Genomic DNA, 15,645 nt, shown 5'->3' with positions numbered 1-15,645 from the left:
CCAATGTTCTGTGCCCACTTCAGTGTCATTCATCAGAATTTTAATTCTAGACATCATGTGTTACATTCAGGAGTCATTCATGGGTTTGTCTATTTCCATTACCATGAAGGGGATTGCATTCTTGGCTTCTTTGACAATTTCCTTTCCATGCACAGGAAAAAAAAAAAAAGACTGACTTTTGTGTGATGGTTTTGCATCCTATAGGCTTAGCGAGGAAGTTAGCTCCATCAATTGTGTGGTCTGTAGCTTTACATATTTATAATCACATTGTCTCCAAACAGGGAGAACTTTACTCCCTCCTTTCCTACTTGGGTGCTATTACTTCACATTGCTCTCAGAGTGAACTCAACAAGATACACGGTGTCCAGTAGGATGCTACTCTATTGACGAGGACCATGGACAGGGAACATATTTGTCTTGTTCCTGATCTTGTAGGAAAATATTTCAGTTCTATTTCTGTGGTGTTTGTTTTTATTTTTCATGTATGAATTGGGTCTTTCTTTTTCTTTTCTTTTTCTTTTTTAACATGGCTTGTCTATCAAATTTGTCAATTGTTATGTAATCTTGGCCTTGAACTCACAACACTCCCGTCCCGATCTCACAGGACAGCCGCTATGCACCAGCATGCCAAGTCGATAATTCATTTGTAAAGTCTCTGTTTTCCTTCTTTCTCCTCCCATCTTTGTGATTTCTTTCCTTCTCCTGACTTGGGCTTGGTTCTCGATGTTTTCTTTCTTCAGTTGTATCATTATTTTATCTCAGATATGTGCCTTTGACACGGGTACTCACCACCATACATTTGCCTCTTAGGATTGCTTTTATACCTCATATTCTATTTCCATTTTCACTAATATCAAGAAATTTTAACATCTCTCCTTGATTGGTTATTGGTCATTTAAAATTATGTTTAATGTGCGTGAATATATTTTAAAGTTCTGGCCACCACCTTTTATTTTTATAACAGCATGGCAAAAGGATGCATGTTACAATGTTTGTTTTTAATTCATTGAAATTTTCATAGCCTAGAATAGTCTGTCATAGTAATAGAAAATGTCCTGCACACATGCTGAGAAGATGTGTTCTGCAGCTGTTGTAGGAACGTTCTGGGGATGTCTTAGTGGCCTACAATATAGTTTAATTGAAAGATTTCTTTTTAATTTTTTAAATTTGGATAGTCTAATGATGAAGGTTGGGTTTGAGGGCCCCAGATCTTATTATTTTATTAGTTTGTATCCCATATTTTTATTAAATAATGTTGGCTTTTATGTAATTTTGTGTTCTAATTTGGTTACCTGTATTTATATAAATGTTATCTCCTAAAACTGTGTTGATCCCTCTTTCATTGCTTTATCATTATATAGGGACTTTATTCACTTCTCTTTGGCCGTGTGTGTGTGTGTGTGTGTGTGTGTTCACGCGCGCGTGTGTGTGTATGTATGCAGAAGCTAAAGAAGATCAGTTGTCCTGTTCTATTACTTTTAGCCTTTCCCACTTCAGACAGGTCTCTGACTGAATGAGGTAGGCCAGAGCCAGCAAGCCACAGTAATCCTATATCTCTACCTCTGACAGCTCTGGGGTTACAGGAATGCGTGTGGCCACACACAAGGTTGTAGGCAGTGATTTGAACTCATGCCTTCATGCTTGCTCAGTAAGTGTTCTTACCCACTGAGCCATGTCCCCAGATTCATCCTTTAACATTTTTTAAAAATTTTAAAAGACTTTCTGACTGGTTCGTTCTATCTGTTCATCCGTCTATCTGCTCTTCCATCCATCTGTCCGTCCATCCATCCATCCATCTCTCTACCTACCTACCTACCTACCTGGCTTCAGTTCTCTGTTGGTATGGTCCATCTCTTCCGGTTCCTTTACTTCCGGTCTGGGTACCTACTTTCCAATGAAGTCATTTTCTCCTTTGCCAAACTCACTCAATGGACATGTGTCAGTTGGAGGACTTCAGGCATGTACATTCCAGATTATTGTTGATAACTGACAACGCACACCTGGGATTGTGTTCCTTTTTCCCATGTCCGAGTGAACCTTTTGTCTGTCCTCAGCTGCTCATCTTCATGCGTTCTTACGTAAACAACCCTTACTACACTTGTCTTTCTGTGGCGACTGCTGTGGTATATAGCCTTGGCCTTTTCGTATTCCTTCACCATGGTGGTTATCAAGGTTTAGCTCCTACTATAGCCCCCACAGGCATTCCCTGGAGGGTAACTCCAGTACTCTGGTGGTGACAGTGCCTCAGTGTTTTGTGTGTTGAAAAAATATTTCTGTCTCATTTCTTAATAGTAGTTTTTCTGGGTATAATATTGGCAGCTTTTTTTCTTTTAGGACTTTAAATACATCGTTGCATTTTTTTTTTCTAATTTGCAAGGTTTCTTTCAAACACTCCATCTCTCAGATTCCCTCACAAGCGTCTTTCTCGTTTTCTGTCTTAAGCTTTGTGTGGTGTTTCTATACAAGCACTGATCAACCACACTTTACCCACTCCCTTCTCCAGCATCTAGCAATCGATATTCTATTTACAGTTCAAGCTTTTGAAATTGAAATGACAGAATGTTTGTCCTTTTGCGTCCGTCCGGTTCATTCCACTGAATGTGTCATCCAGTTCCATTCCCTTTACTACAGATAGGGCTTTCCTTGTCCACGGGCAGAGCAGCACCACCTCCTGAGTGGACCCGCCGCACTTCCTTTACCCCTCACCCCATCACATGCTGACGAGCAGGCAGCTTGATCCCCTATCTTCCTATCTTGGCCACTGTGAACAGCATCACAATAAGCATGGTGTTCTCTCTCTAACATGCTGATTTTTACTTTCCATAAGTTAACTGGATCACATGGTAGACAACTTTTTTAAAAGAGCGGCCATGCTTTTCTTCATAATGCATGTACTAATTTAAACTTCCCTTAACAGCGCATGCGTTTCCTGCTTTTTTGTCAGCTGTTTTTCACAGTAGCCATTCTACGCCTGGAGAACTGATGTCACTGTGGTAGGGACTTGCACACCCCGGGTGGCTAGTGAGTATAGGTTGTTTTTGTTGTTCGATTGATTGTTTTGGTTTTGCTTTGTTTTTTGGTTTCTTTGGTTTTCTATCTATTTTTTGGCCACTCTTTTGGAGATGTATTCATACAGACCCCTACACAGCTTTTAATCGGATCACTTGTTCTGTGGTTCCATCAGTTCTGAGGTTGTTTTTTTTCTTTTCTTTTCTTTTCTTTTTTTCGGAGCTGGGGATCGAACCCAGGGCCTTGCGCGATTGCTAGGCAAGCGCTCTACCACTGAGCTAAATCCCCAACCCCCTGCGGTTGTTTTTTAAGTACTCTGGATATTAACCCTCAGTTAGGTGAATAATGCGTCAGCATTTTCTCCACACTATAGTCTGTCCTTCGTTCTGTAGAGTGTTTCTCTGTACTGAGTATTTTAGTTTGAGATGACCCTTACTCACCAGTGTTTGCTTTTGTTTCTCTGCTTGGATTCCTAATGAGAAAGTTGCTGTCTGCAGCCCATGTTCGGCACTCTTTCCTTCAGGTTTCCTTCTGTAGCTTTAGGATTTTAGGTACTACATGTAGGCACTTCCCATGTTGATTGGACTTTTGTTCACTGGAGGGATAAGATCCTCCAGCCTTCCCCACAGCATTTATTAGAGAAGTATTTTCCCATTGTAAACCTTTTATAAAATGCATATCAGTTGTGGATGTGCTTTGGATCTCTGTATTTTTTTCTTCTCCCTTTGGCTTATTTGGAATATTTTATTACAAGTTTCTGCTGCTCTGGATCTTTAGTGTGTTTTAGAGTCTCCTTTTCTGACATCTTCAGTCTGTGTCTTTGCTTGCAAAGTGAGCTTCTGGTAGTCATTATCTTCTTGTTTTTAATCTGTTCACCAGCTCCTTTTAATTAGTCTGTTTTCATTCTAATTTAATGGATTACTGTATTGATGTCTGACCCTCTTCAGTTCCTGTTTTGTGGATTGGCCATTTTAGTGAGATTTGTACTTTGACAGTAGTAGTTTCCTTGTTTCACTCGAGGGACAACATCAGGAACCAAGGAGAAGAACAGGCCCCATCAAGGACAGAGGGAACCATGATGGGGAGGGGGGTGGCAGCAGGAACCACACTGGCATCTGTCTTCATTCCTGGTGTTGCATAAAGTCCTCAACTGGGTACCAAAGGTAAAAGCTGTTCTTGAGGACAATGCCATCCGTTCCTGTGTCACAACACTGGGAAAGACCTGAGTCACTTTGCTTAGCCAGGTTTAGGGCCTCAGACGATTCCATGCAGTGGCTTAGGACCATGAGAGCAGTCTATATTCAGAGTAGGCCTCACTTTAAGATGGCTGCTGCCTGTAACTGGGTTACAGTGAGTGGAGTAAATTCATTTTCCAAAGCAACATTACTGGGAGGAGTTTCGGTTACTTCCTACCAGGCCCATCAGAGGAGTGCAGTGTGAGTCGCTGGGATTACAAGTCTCACCCTGATGAGGTTTGCTGGGACAGCCCCCACAAGCACGCAGCACAGAGAAGCGACTGCCCATGCTCCAGTGAGGGTCCACAGTGTGCAGAGATTCTGCTTCTCTTTCTGTGCCATCCTCCCAGATCTCTGAACCTCTCAAAGCTTCATGTTCTCCCACGGTCACTCGCCCTGCTGCGCAATGGATACTTTGATCCTTCTGTGGGGAAGACAAGCAGCTAGTGTGGCGCACCACTGTTCAGCCATTTTGAAGGCAGCTCTTCCGCACATCTCTCTGACTCCACCCCTCTTTTTCCTTTCAGTTTGATCGTATTTATTTCCCAGAGGTGCGTGCATGACCCAAGCCTGGGAGTTGTGAGCAGTTGTGTAGCTGTGTATGTTTCATGTGGTTTCTTCCTCTTGAGTTTGTTCTGGAGCTAAGTATCTAAGTTAACAGTCTCCTGGGTGTTAACAAAGCCCTTCACTCCCTTTTCAACTGCGATGTGAGAGAGGATCTGCCTTCCAGTTCTGCATTTCATCTTCTGTCTGACCAGCTAGGATGCTGGCACTACACTCCTTTCTTCATCCAAGTTCTTTAGACTTTAGCACACTAATGCTGTAACATATTTGTGTCTTTTCTTAACTTACCTAACGGGAGTGGTTCATGCCCCGAAGGAGAGTCCTGGGGATGGAACCACACACAACCCGTAACTCAAGGCTTTTATTTTCCAAAATCAGCCAGAAATGGAGTGTAGCTGAGAAGCCTCAGCCTTTCTTCAAGTGGTGGTTACTTCAGACCCACTGGCCAGCCATAGAGACATTGTACCTCCAGCAAGACTGCCTCTACGGGTGTTTCTGCATGCATGGACCCAGTGCCTGCACACATGAGTACTTACATCCCAGACCCAGCCCATTCACAGCCTGCAAAGGAGAACTGGTGAAGGGGCCATTCTGCAACCCAGGCACTGCTAACTCCATGTCTGTCCCACATGCCTTGGAAATGCATCTCCTGTTAGGCAGTTGTAATCCATGGCTGAATTTGTTTAGCATGAAGATACAGGATGACATGTGACAGGTACATACTTCTTCGTTCTAACGTGATTAGACTGTGACACCAGGGTTTCCTGGCATGGCTCCCACGGTTGCATTAGGGTTAGGCTATGGAGGAGTCAGGGATCTGTCGACGAGGCCCTGTGTCAAACCCACTGTGTCTGTGTGTTGCAGCTCGTGAGTGACCTGCTAGAATTCTGCTTCTACACCTTCCGAGAATCCCAGGCTCTGAAGGTGGAGTTTCCCGCCATGCTGGTGGAGATCATCACCGACCAGCTGCCAAAGGTGGAGTCTGGGAATGCCAAACCCCTTTACTTTCACAGAAAGTGACGGGAGATACCGGCCAGGAAGAACTTCGCCTTAAGTTTCCCCACGTGGTTCTATGCCTACGAAGGACCCAAGAAATCACATTTTTAACATGTGATGGCTGATTGACAGTTGGTCGGCAGTTTCTCAAGTTTAAAAATCACGTCAAGGGTCTGGAGCCGGGAAAGCCATGAGACGTGGATTTGGCAAGGCCTGAGCTGGCTAAAGGACTCTTCCCTCTCCACTCCCAGCGCTTAGAAAACATGTTCCCGTTCCTCTGGATGAAAAGCCATATCTAGTCAATAACTCTGATTTTGATATTTTAACAGGTGGAAGTTTTAACTATGCCATGTGGTTTCTGGTATCTCTCGCTTGTTTTCAAAGGGTTCAAAGGACTAGAGAACTTTTTAAAGCTTACCCTTGGTTTGCACATAAAAACGTCTAGTCAATATGGGGCATTACTATTCTTTTGTTATTTAAAAACACACAAACACATACACAAAATGCATACAGATCCCTGGTATGTAATAACAGAACACGTGGCGTGGAACTGTGGCCTACCGGGCACGTTTTTTCTGCATCGCTGGCATACGCACTCGTTAGTGTCCATTTATTATTTAATTAGAATGGATAAGATGTTAAATGCCTTGGTTTCAAATTTCTAGTATCTATTGTGTTGGCTTTACAAATAATTTTTTGCAGTCTTTTTGCTGTGCTGTATATTACTGTATGTATAAATTGTGAAGGACCTGAAACAAGGTGTAAGGAGCTTTTGTAAATGAAACACATTAGAAAAAAGTCTTTAATGGTTAATAGGTTGAATGGGAAAGTATTTTTGAAAGAATTCTATTTTGCTGGAGACTATTTAAGTACTATCTTTGTCTAAACAAGGTAAAATTTTCTTTTGTAACGTGAGATGCTCTGCATGCGTACTGACCGTTTACAGTGTATTTAAGAGAGACAAAGCTGTGCCTTTTTTTAGCTTCATATCTAATTTACCATTTTACAGTCTGTTGTAAATAACCACACTTAGACCTCTTCGGTTGTCTCTAAGCCTTTCTACTTTTTCAGTACTATTTGTTTTGTTCTTGGTCTCCCGCGTGGGAAGTGTTCGTGAGACTCTAGTGCGCAGCTCTGGCTTCTGCTTCTTCCCGCTTCCATCCGGGATGCTGCTGCAGTGTCTGCAGCTCCTGGCAGGTGACAGGAACCACTGGTCCTGAGAGTGCTGTCCTCCCCCCTCTGTCACAAGAAGCAGAGCCTGCTCTCTCAGAAAGGGAGACTGGAAACATGGCCCAGAGAGCACAATTCTCCCATTTCCAGAAAATCTGATTTTCTCCTCTTGGGGAAAATATTCCATGCACCCTCCACACCTGTCAAAGATCAGAAAGCCGCCTCTAGCCTTGGACAGGGTCCTTCACTCCTGGAGCCGGTCATGGGGACAGCAAATATGGCAGGAGGTACAGGCAACTCATCTGGGTATGAGTCAGACAGAATGGCGTGGAGACCCACAGATCACTAGAAGGTTTTTAGATTTTTTAAAGGTAGGTTTTAAAAATGAAAATTTTATACATAAACAGTTTTGGAGGAAAAAAACCACAAAAACACTACGAATCATGTAAGCAAGACAGTGGCACTAAAATTTTAATTCATTAATCTGTCCAATACTGATGCGATTTATGGCTTTTTTCTTGCCCCAAATCACAGACATGTGTATCTCTGGGGAACTTCGGTATGATTGCACTAAATGATCTCTGAATAGAGGCCAAATTAATCTTTCAAACATGGTGATGCCTCTCATCACGAATTCCCAAAACCTAAAAGCTGACGCAGAAGGCTGGGGCAAGGCTTGAGTGGGTCAGCGGTTTCCCACAGGGTTCACCATGCAGGCAACATTACCGTGTCTCTCAAACGACGCCTGCCTTCTGCAAGGGGAGACCCAGGGACGCTGAACTCAAAGGGTGGGGGCTTTCTTACATCATTTGCAACTTCAAGGATTTAATTTATAGGCAGATCTTTAAACACAGTCAACTTACACGCACAGCAATATGAAAACCATACTTCGAAGGCGATAAACACATACAGCATGCAGACGAGGTGTTTCTGGGGGAAAGGGGCTGAGTTAACGCTGTGAAACTGGATTTCCATCTTAGCCAGGATTGAGGTGGAGAAGGTCTACATTAGCTTTTTGTATTAATGAAGTTACTGGCTCCTCATGTGTCTCCGGGTAACTCTGCTTAACTAAACAGCAAAGCCATATTCTCTAAATTCACTGTTGAATGCCTGTCCCGGGCCAAACTGTCTGCTCTTATTTTTGTACCATATTGCTCTTAAAAATCTTGGTTTGGTACAATTCATAATTCACCAAAACTCCTTCAAATAATTATAACACTAAATTAGTTTAAAATGAAGCAATTTATATCTTTATGCAAAAACATGTCTGTCTTTGCAAAGGATTGTAAACAGATTACAATAAATCCTTTACTTTAATCACCTGTTGTTCTGGAAACAGTTCATTCGGACGCCTAGAGGTACACCGGGACTTTATGCCTTTGTACATTCAGATCCTGTGCACTTCTGCCTGCAGCCAACCCTGGAACCACGGAGTTTTGTCTGAGGCTAGAAAGAGCCCTATTGGCTGCCACATGGTCAGTCATGATGATTCTGTGGCTACTATCCAGTTCACTCTGCTCGTCCCATAACAGTGCTACACTATTGGCTGCTGTGTAGCCATGTGCACACACAGCAGCCACATGCATGCATACATCCGAATGGCCTCATGGGTATCTACACCCACAAGACTTTGAGACTCAATTAAGAAGACCACCATGCCACCTGAACTTAGAGGTCTTCCTCTGCATGCTCTTGCTTTCTCCCTCAGGTACCTGCAAGCCCTGATGGCTACCCACTCTTTATGGGACTGTCCCCTTGGCTCTCATGAACATGGACAACAAAAATGCAATTATTAGTTCATTTTCAAACAGGAAACATTCCCTCCCAGATAAATTGCGGGCAACATGTCATTTGATGGGTGTATGTTGACTGGCTTTCAGAAAGATGCGCCCGTGTGGTAGACAAATTCAACATTGCACAACAGATAAAATTCTGGAACACATAGTGTGGCCACTGACCACAACCCTGGGAAAAGCTGTATTCTGTGTGTGCACCCATGTAAATGGTCACGCAAGCTGAACAAAACATCGGTAGGTAAAAACAAATCTGTACGCAAAAATTTAAAGAAAGCTTCTCATAGCCTCCAATTTGAAACAAAAGTCATTCTGATGTGCATGTCTGCTGAGAGGTCCTACCCACAAGCAGGCGGCCTTCAGAACTGAGGAGGCTTTATCGTGAGTTGAGTGCCTTTTAAGAATTTCACAAAGCAATTTTCAAGCCAAACGAATTCAAGTCTCCTCTGTGAACCACTAGGTGAGAACTTCCAGAACAGCTAGCTACTAATGTCTGCCATGCATTAAAAACTGGGCCGTGCATCACAGACAGAGTAAGGGGCTTACTGCTTGTGTATGTTGAAAGCCCCAAAGGCAGGAGACATTTTCTCACAAAAAGAAAAGAAACAAAAGTACTAGCATGCCTTTTGATGAGCAACGCCAGTGTTTGCAAAGTAAGATGATTACAGGTGCGTCTGAGACTTTCTTCTCAAGCTCCCCAGTTCTTAGAGCAGCTGCTTTACTGAAAATAACAGTGGTTTCCTCAACAGCATTACATACAAGCGTACCAAGCTAGGTCCCTGACGTTTGTCACAGGCCAAGTAAGACACACGCCAGAACTACAGCATGACAGACCAGGGCATTGCCTCTTCCCTCTCTCTCCAGCCTGGGAACGGGCTCCAAGGGACCACTGGTTAGGACCAGACTTAGCTGGTTCATGTGTTTGTGGTCAGCCTGCAGCTGTTGGTCCATAACTTTGCCGCATGTGACCTCTCACCGTCCAGCACAAGCTACAGGATGTTATAGAAAGGCCTGATGCTTCTCTTAATCCTTCAGACTTGTTTCTCCCCGACTGACGAAACCGAATTCCAGCCCAAGTCCACAGTCCAACTGGGAGGACTCGTGAACATGGTTGTGGGTGCAGGATCAGGATGGGGGTGAGAGGGGATGGAGTCACACGATGAATCCCAGGAAATCAGACTCTGGAGACGAGCATCGGGGTGCAGATCTGAGTTTATACCCAGTGCATAAGCTTACAGACAGTGCTTGAGGCAATCCCAAGCCCCTAAATTCCCGGCCAATCATTTATCAACACATCATCACCGTTCTCTAATGAAAGCCCTGCCTGATGAGGTAACTCAGGAGGAGCAGGGAAGCATCACCTGTGAGGATGTCCATGAAGATAGGGGAAGCAGCCATGGCCCTGGCCTGGGTTCCTCTTGGCTGTCTCACTGGTGTTCCGGGAGCCATGTCAGACCAATGCCTTGTATGGCAGATCAGGACTCTCCTTGGAGTTGCAGCAGCCTGAGGCCCCTCACTCTTCATCCCGCTTTTTCCTTCACAAGGTTGCCTTCCACATCCCACACGCATGGCTCCAGTAAATGGCTGCCACCACTGGAACACTTAGTCATTCAGTCACTGCACAATGTGTGTCACTGAGACTGATTTCCAACTCTCTCCCAGTTCAACAAAACCTCTTTCTGTGGCTTTAGGGAGTGCTATTCATGCCCTCATGAGCCAGATTCAGGTGGGTCCGGGGGAGCTGTTCCCATGCCACCAAGCAACATTTTTCACAGCAACTAATTCTCCAAGGAAGAAATCCAGACCCCAATATGTAGCCCTGGGCTGTCCCATGTACATCCACCGTCCAAGTTCAATATGCAGGTCTCCTGCCAGATAGAGGGTCAGCAGCTCAGTTTGTCTTTGGATAGAGAAAGTCGAGCATATTCTTCTAGCAGGTGAACTGAGACACTTAGCCATGGGAGAATGAGCTGCGCTACCCAAAGGTGGCAGCAGTAAATTATTGCTCAGTAAGCCAAGGAAAAGCAATTGACAGTCATGTTATCTGACACTTGAGGGGTTGGGGGGGGGTGTTGTGGTGGGGAGGTAAGTTGTCTGGGGACACCCCTGCAATAGGATCCTCAGACAGGGATGGAGAAGCTGTATGGCTCAAGAGCCAGAGGAGCCAGAGCCTAGCTCTGAGAGACTTGGGAAGTCAAGGATGAGAGTACGTTCAGTATGAGGTGGGTGGGAAATGGCATAAGCTGGGACTGGAGAGGCAGAGAGACCTCGGGAAGAGGTCAGACTGATGGCTGAAGAACAGGCCATGAATGGCCTTCAAGATGAGATGGCAGAGAGGAGCTTGTGTATTTATGCTGTCCTTGTTGACGGGGTATTTGATATGGTCAATATTTGAAAGAGGTTTTTAAACTTAGAGGTTCCTAAGTCTCAGTCTGTGATTGGCCAACTCTTGTCTGGAGGCCAGGGAAAGGGGGTGACATCACAGCAGACGGCACGATGCAAAACAAAGCTGCTTATTCCATGACATCCGGGAAGCAGACAGAGATGAAGGGGTCTGGTCCTTTAGTGCTCGCCCAGGCTGAGTAAGTGCCACTTGTCAAAGGGTCCATCACTTCCCAGTAGGGCCCTCAGCTGGGGACCAACCTTTAACACGTAGAACTTTGGCAGAAGATCCAAACAGCAGCAATGGCTAAGAGCTGGAAGGCCACCAGAGACTTCCTCTTCCTCATCTCCGTTCACCAGTCTCTCCTGCTGTGCACCCTCAGAGGCGCTACATGTTTGCTGAAGTTCCCATGGCACCTGATTTCACCATTTCACAGATGGAAACCCAAGCAAGCATAAGGACTCCTGCAGGGCCTCTGTACCAAATAAGGCTGAAGATCTGGTCCTGCTGGAGGTGAGAGTTGCAGCCGGTGTCGAGTCCTGAGTGAAGTGCACAGGCCAGAAGCCTCTTGGAGACCTTCCCAGGATTAGCCACACCCGTCTTGCAAAACACTGGAATGATCGCCAGGTGTAACCAAACACCCCTACTCCCATTACTGTGTAGATTTTGGGCCCTGCCCAGGGCTAAGCTCTCTGCTCTGCCCTATGGTGATGGCAAGTTGAGCCAAATTGCTCCCAGGCCATATTCTGGTAGAAACAGCCTTGACTTTCCTCAGACACTACCCTGCTTTCCTCTAGATAAACACAGGTCTGCCAGCTCTTGGGCCATGGGAAACCTATTCAGCCACATGTATCCCATGGCACACAGAAGACACTGACAGCAAAAGTGCAAGCAGTCGTGACCAAGGGACCAACAGTCCTGTCACAGCCACCTTGCTGTTGCACACTTTAGCTTCATGCTTTGGTTTTCCTTTTAGGAAGCAAGGGTAAAAGCAGAGAGATAGGCAGGCTGTAGTGATGAACACCATCAAATGCTGAGGCACAGAGGGAGGTGTACAAAAGGAACACTTCCTCAAACCAGCAAACATGAGCTGCATCTAGTGTTGGCTTCGGTGATACCACTGAGAGGCAATGCATGCCAGCAAGTCTTGACGCTGAGCCTCCAGACCTGCCCAGATTCACACCTTCCCTACCAGCATTTCACTGAGCCACACCAGGTAATGATAGCCCACAACACAGGGCACCTTCCTCCAAGGCCAGACTGTGCAGGCCCTATCTCCATTCTTCCCCCGGAACCTGTGGTTTGATATTTAAACTTACTCTGTAAAGAAATAGTCCTTACTCTTTTTTACAGAATACACACTTCTAAAAATCACATCCCTCTCATCTTCATGTGACTCCTGCTATTCAGATTCCTGTGACTTTAACAAAATACCCAGCGATCAACTTGCAAAGGTTTATTTTGGCTCACTGTCTTAGAGGTGGCATTTCATAATGGATGAGCTTTAGACCTGGGGCAGAATGTGACAAGAAGCCTATGGCAGATTAAGCTGTTCAACAGACACAAAAGAGAAAAGAAGAGACCAGTGTCCTACAAGCCCTCTGATAGGTACAACCAATGACCCAGAACCTCCTACAAGGGTCCCTTTTTAAACTTTCTACCCCCCTTCAAACAGCAACAGAAGCTGGAGCAAGTGCTTTAACCCAAGGGCCTTTGGGGAACATTCCAGATCAAAATTTAGCAACTCCAAACTCGATGCCCTTACACAAGAGCCCTGTAAGGTGACTCCATAGATGTTAACCAACAAAGCAGCAGGCTCCAGAGTCAGTCAGGGGAGGCCATACAACATCCTTCTTTTGATAACTCCTTAGGAGAAAATTCAGACAGGGTCAGGAACCTCACATGGGTTAGATGTCAACGCCTAACTCCAGCAGCTTCTGCTGATGCAGAACTCCCTTCACAGTCCCAAGGCCACAAACACTGAACTTCCTGCAGGGAACCAGCTGGTTTTCCCCACAATGCCTGGGCCTGGAGTTGTACTTGGGGCCGAGGAGACTGGGGAAGAGAAAGCACCTCATATTGGGACGGCAGTCAGCCTACCCTTCCCAAAGTCCAGCTTCATGGAGATGGGCAAAGTTAATGCTGAGCCTGGGAATCAAGGCCATATTGGATAGTCTGAGAGAGATCTGTCCAAAGAGGTGGGTCAGGAGAGCTGGCCATCAGCATGGCTGTAGCTCACCTATACACTGCCACAGACTGGATCCCATCCCACTGTCTCTTGAGGGAAAGGCCTTTGTAAGCACCACATGAATGCTGGGATTGCGTCTCAGAAAGGCCCACCATCTTTCCTGCTGTAAATCACAGGGTTCTAAAGGGCTAACATCATGGTCTGCTGACCATGACTGTCAAACTGTGAATCACCACTGAGGTGATTCACTCCCCGCATTAGGCTGGACACACCAGATAGTAAATTACATTTTATTTCATGTACAGAGGGGCCTTGTGGCAGTGAGGTGACATAGGGCAAACAGCACTCCGGTGAGCACCTGGAAAAGGCTGTTGAAGCACATGCAGCTGCCAGTGAGCAGGCCCTGGGGGCCAGGAGAGGCAGGCAGGAAGGCACAGGCTTGGAAGAGCTTCTCTCTGCTTCCCTCCAGGTTGGGACCAAGCCCCCGGCACCCACAAGGTCACATGTGCTCCGGACATTTGAAAATAGCACAGCCCCCCCTGAAAACCCAACAGCAGGTGTGTGGACAGCGAGGTCGCCAATGAGGACTGCCCTCTCTGTCCCACGGGCTGGAGAATTAAAGATCACAATCCCCAGTGCCTGTTAGGTGAGCATCCTCTCCACCAACGAGGGCCACGCTCTGCTTACACCCACATCTGCATCGTCCTAGGTGGCAAGTTCCATCCCCTCCCTAGCCCTGGAGTGCCTGTGGTGACCGAAGATCCTAAGCGTAAACGTGGCATTTGGGTGCCATTTCCAGGCTGGTGCTTGGGGTGCTAGGATCAGCAGGAGCCCCCATGGCCAGGGACTACAGTAGCTTGACGTAATTCTGTGGAATCAGCCCTCGCTTGCCGTTCAGGGTCCCTTCCAGCCATCCGGGTTCCCTTGAGGTCTGAACTGAAAAAGAAGAGACTACGTTTACAAGTCTGCTCCCAATGCTTGCCCCTAACACTTACCATGCCGAGGGATTGCATGAAGCAGCCACAAAAAAGAGTCACTTCTGGGGCACTGAACAGCAAAGCTGCCACGAAGGTTCCTGCCCCGCACTGGCCATCACAAAGCTTCCCTCTCTAGTCCCTGTTTCCAGTCTTGCTCCTCCTAGTTCACTGTGCTCTGAGTTGCTCAACAAACTCGGTAGGACACAGAGCAGGGCACGCCTCCCCCGACCCCCACCAAAGGAAGTTTGTTGGTCCAGTGCAAGGGGCCTCTCCTGCCACTCCAGCAGCCCCTCCCTACGCTATCGGAGAACTCCCAACTGGGACTCTCGGCCCTGGTGCGTGCAGTACTTCACTTGCTGTCTAGAATGCTTTTCTTCACTAGGTAACTCTTCTGCTTCAGTCGGGCTTCCTCTTGAGGAAGGTCTGCTTCAACCTTTCAACCACGACAGCCATCAGCCATACACTGATCCCACTCCCATGCTGGTTAAGGAGCTCCTGAAGGCAGGCCTGAGCCTTGCACATCTGAGCACACTATAGGTATCAGCAGATACTTGTGATAGTCACATGACAAGCCCCAGGCTGGAGAGCAAAGGATACAGGGCTCAAGCTAGCAAACCAGCATTTTGGTATTAAATACCAAAGACTTTAAGGGACCCCAGCTTAAATGCAAATTATGGCCAGGGGTAGTGGCCACCTACCTGGGGTTGGGGGACAGTGCTTATCTACAGAACAACCCAGAAACCAACTGTGAAGGGCAGCTTTGGGTCCTAACCAAAAGGAATTATTTCACACTAGAGACTGAGCGCAGCGCACACATACACAGTCCCGTGAAGCAGTGTTTCCCTTTCCGTGTATGCTGAGCTCTGCAGTCTTGCTTTCTGACTGCCAACTGCGACTGGGCAGTTCTTGACCTACTCACATTTGGGTAACACTGATGGCTCGTTCTAACTGCCCTTCTCAATGAGGGGACCATTTGTTTTCTCCCTTGAGAGAAGTACTGTGAATTCTGTGATCACCACAGCCTTCTGATAACTCTGCCATCTGCCTAGGAGCTTTAAGGCTTCCACATGGTTGCCCCCTAGGCCCACCGTATTCTACACTGCAGCCATGCCTGGGCAGCATGGACTCACGCTTCGGTCATTGGCTTCGCCCCCATCCAGACCAGATGAGGAACCTCCACTCTGCACATGTGCCTCACAGGCCAGTGTAAGACTACAACTCGGGAGTGCAGGACACTCATCTAAAGATTCACGTTCCCGGGCAACTCACGGTCCCGGGCACCCAGCCTGGTGTCACACATAATCGTGCAATAAACGAGCAAATGCATCTA

General features: G+C 46.4%; 2 protein-coding genes across 18 annotated transcripts in view; one reads left to right on the top strand and one right to left on the bottom strand.

Moving 5' to 3' along the window:
• Positions 1 to 8,294, top strand: part of Nr3c2 (nuclear receptor subfamily 3, group C, member 2) — a 344,237-nt gene extending 335,943 nt beyond the window's left edge. For 4 of the 6 annotated variants that reach the window (XM_039097525.2, XM_039097524.2, XM_039097523.2 and 1 more), the window contains exon 9: positions 5,673 to 8,291. In XM_039097525.2, the coding sequence (XP_038953453.1) occupies positions 5,673 to 5,828 (156 nt within the window). In that variant the 3' untranslated portion in view covers positions 5,829 to 8,291. Of the gene's footprint in view, positions 1 to 5,672 lie in introns of all 6 variants that reach the window. The other 2 variants (NM_013131.2, NM_001395077.1) reach the window with 1 other exon arrangement.
• Positions 8,295 to 13,614: 5,320 nt separating this feature from the next.
• Positions 13,615 to 15,645, bottom strand: part of Arhgap10 (Rho GTPase activating protein 10) — a 261,750-nt gene continuing 259,719 nt past the window's right edge. For 11 of the 12 annotated variants that reach the window (XM_039097987.2, XM_039097986.2, XM_008772531.4 and 8 more), the window contains one exon: positions 13,615 to 14,274. In XM_039097987.2, coding sequence (XP_038953915.1) covers positions 14,186 to 14,274 — 89 coding nt within the window. In that variant the 3' untranslated portion in view covers positions 13,615 to 14,185. The remainder of the gene's footprint in view (positions 14,275 to 15,645) is intronic. The other variant, NM_001109501.1, reaches the window with a different exon arrangement.

This window comes from Rattus norvegicus, chromosome 19 (assembly GCF_036323735.1).
Source record: "Rattus norvegicus strain BN/NHsdMcwi chromosome 19, GRCr8, whole genome shotgun sequence".
Classification (NCBI taxonomy): domain Eukaryota; kingdom Metazoa; phylum Chordata; class Mammalia; order Rodentia; family Muridae; genus Rattus; species Rattus norvegicus.
This window is presented reverse-complemented; position numbering and strand designations above follow the sequence as displayed.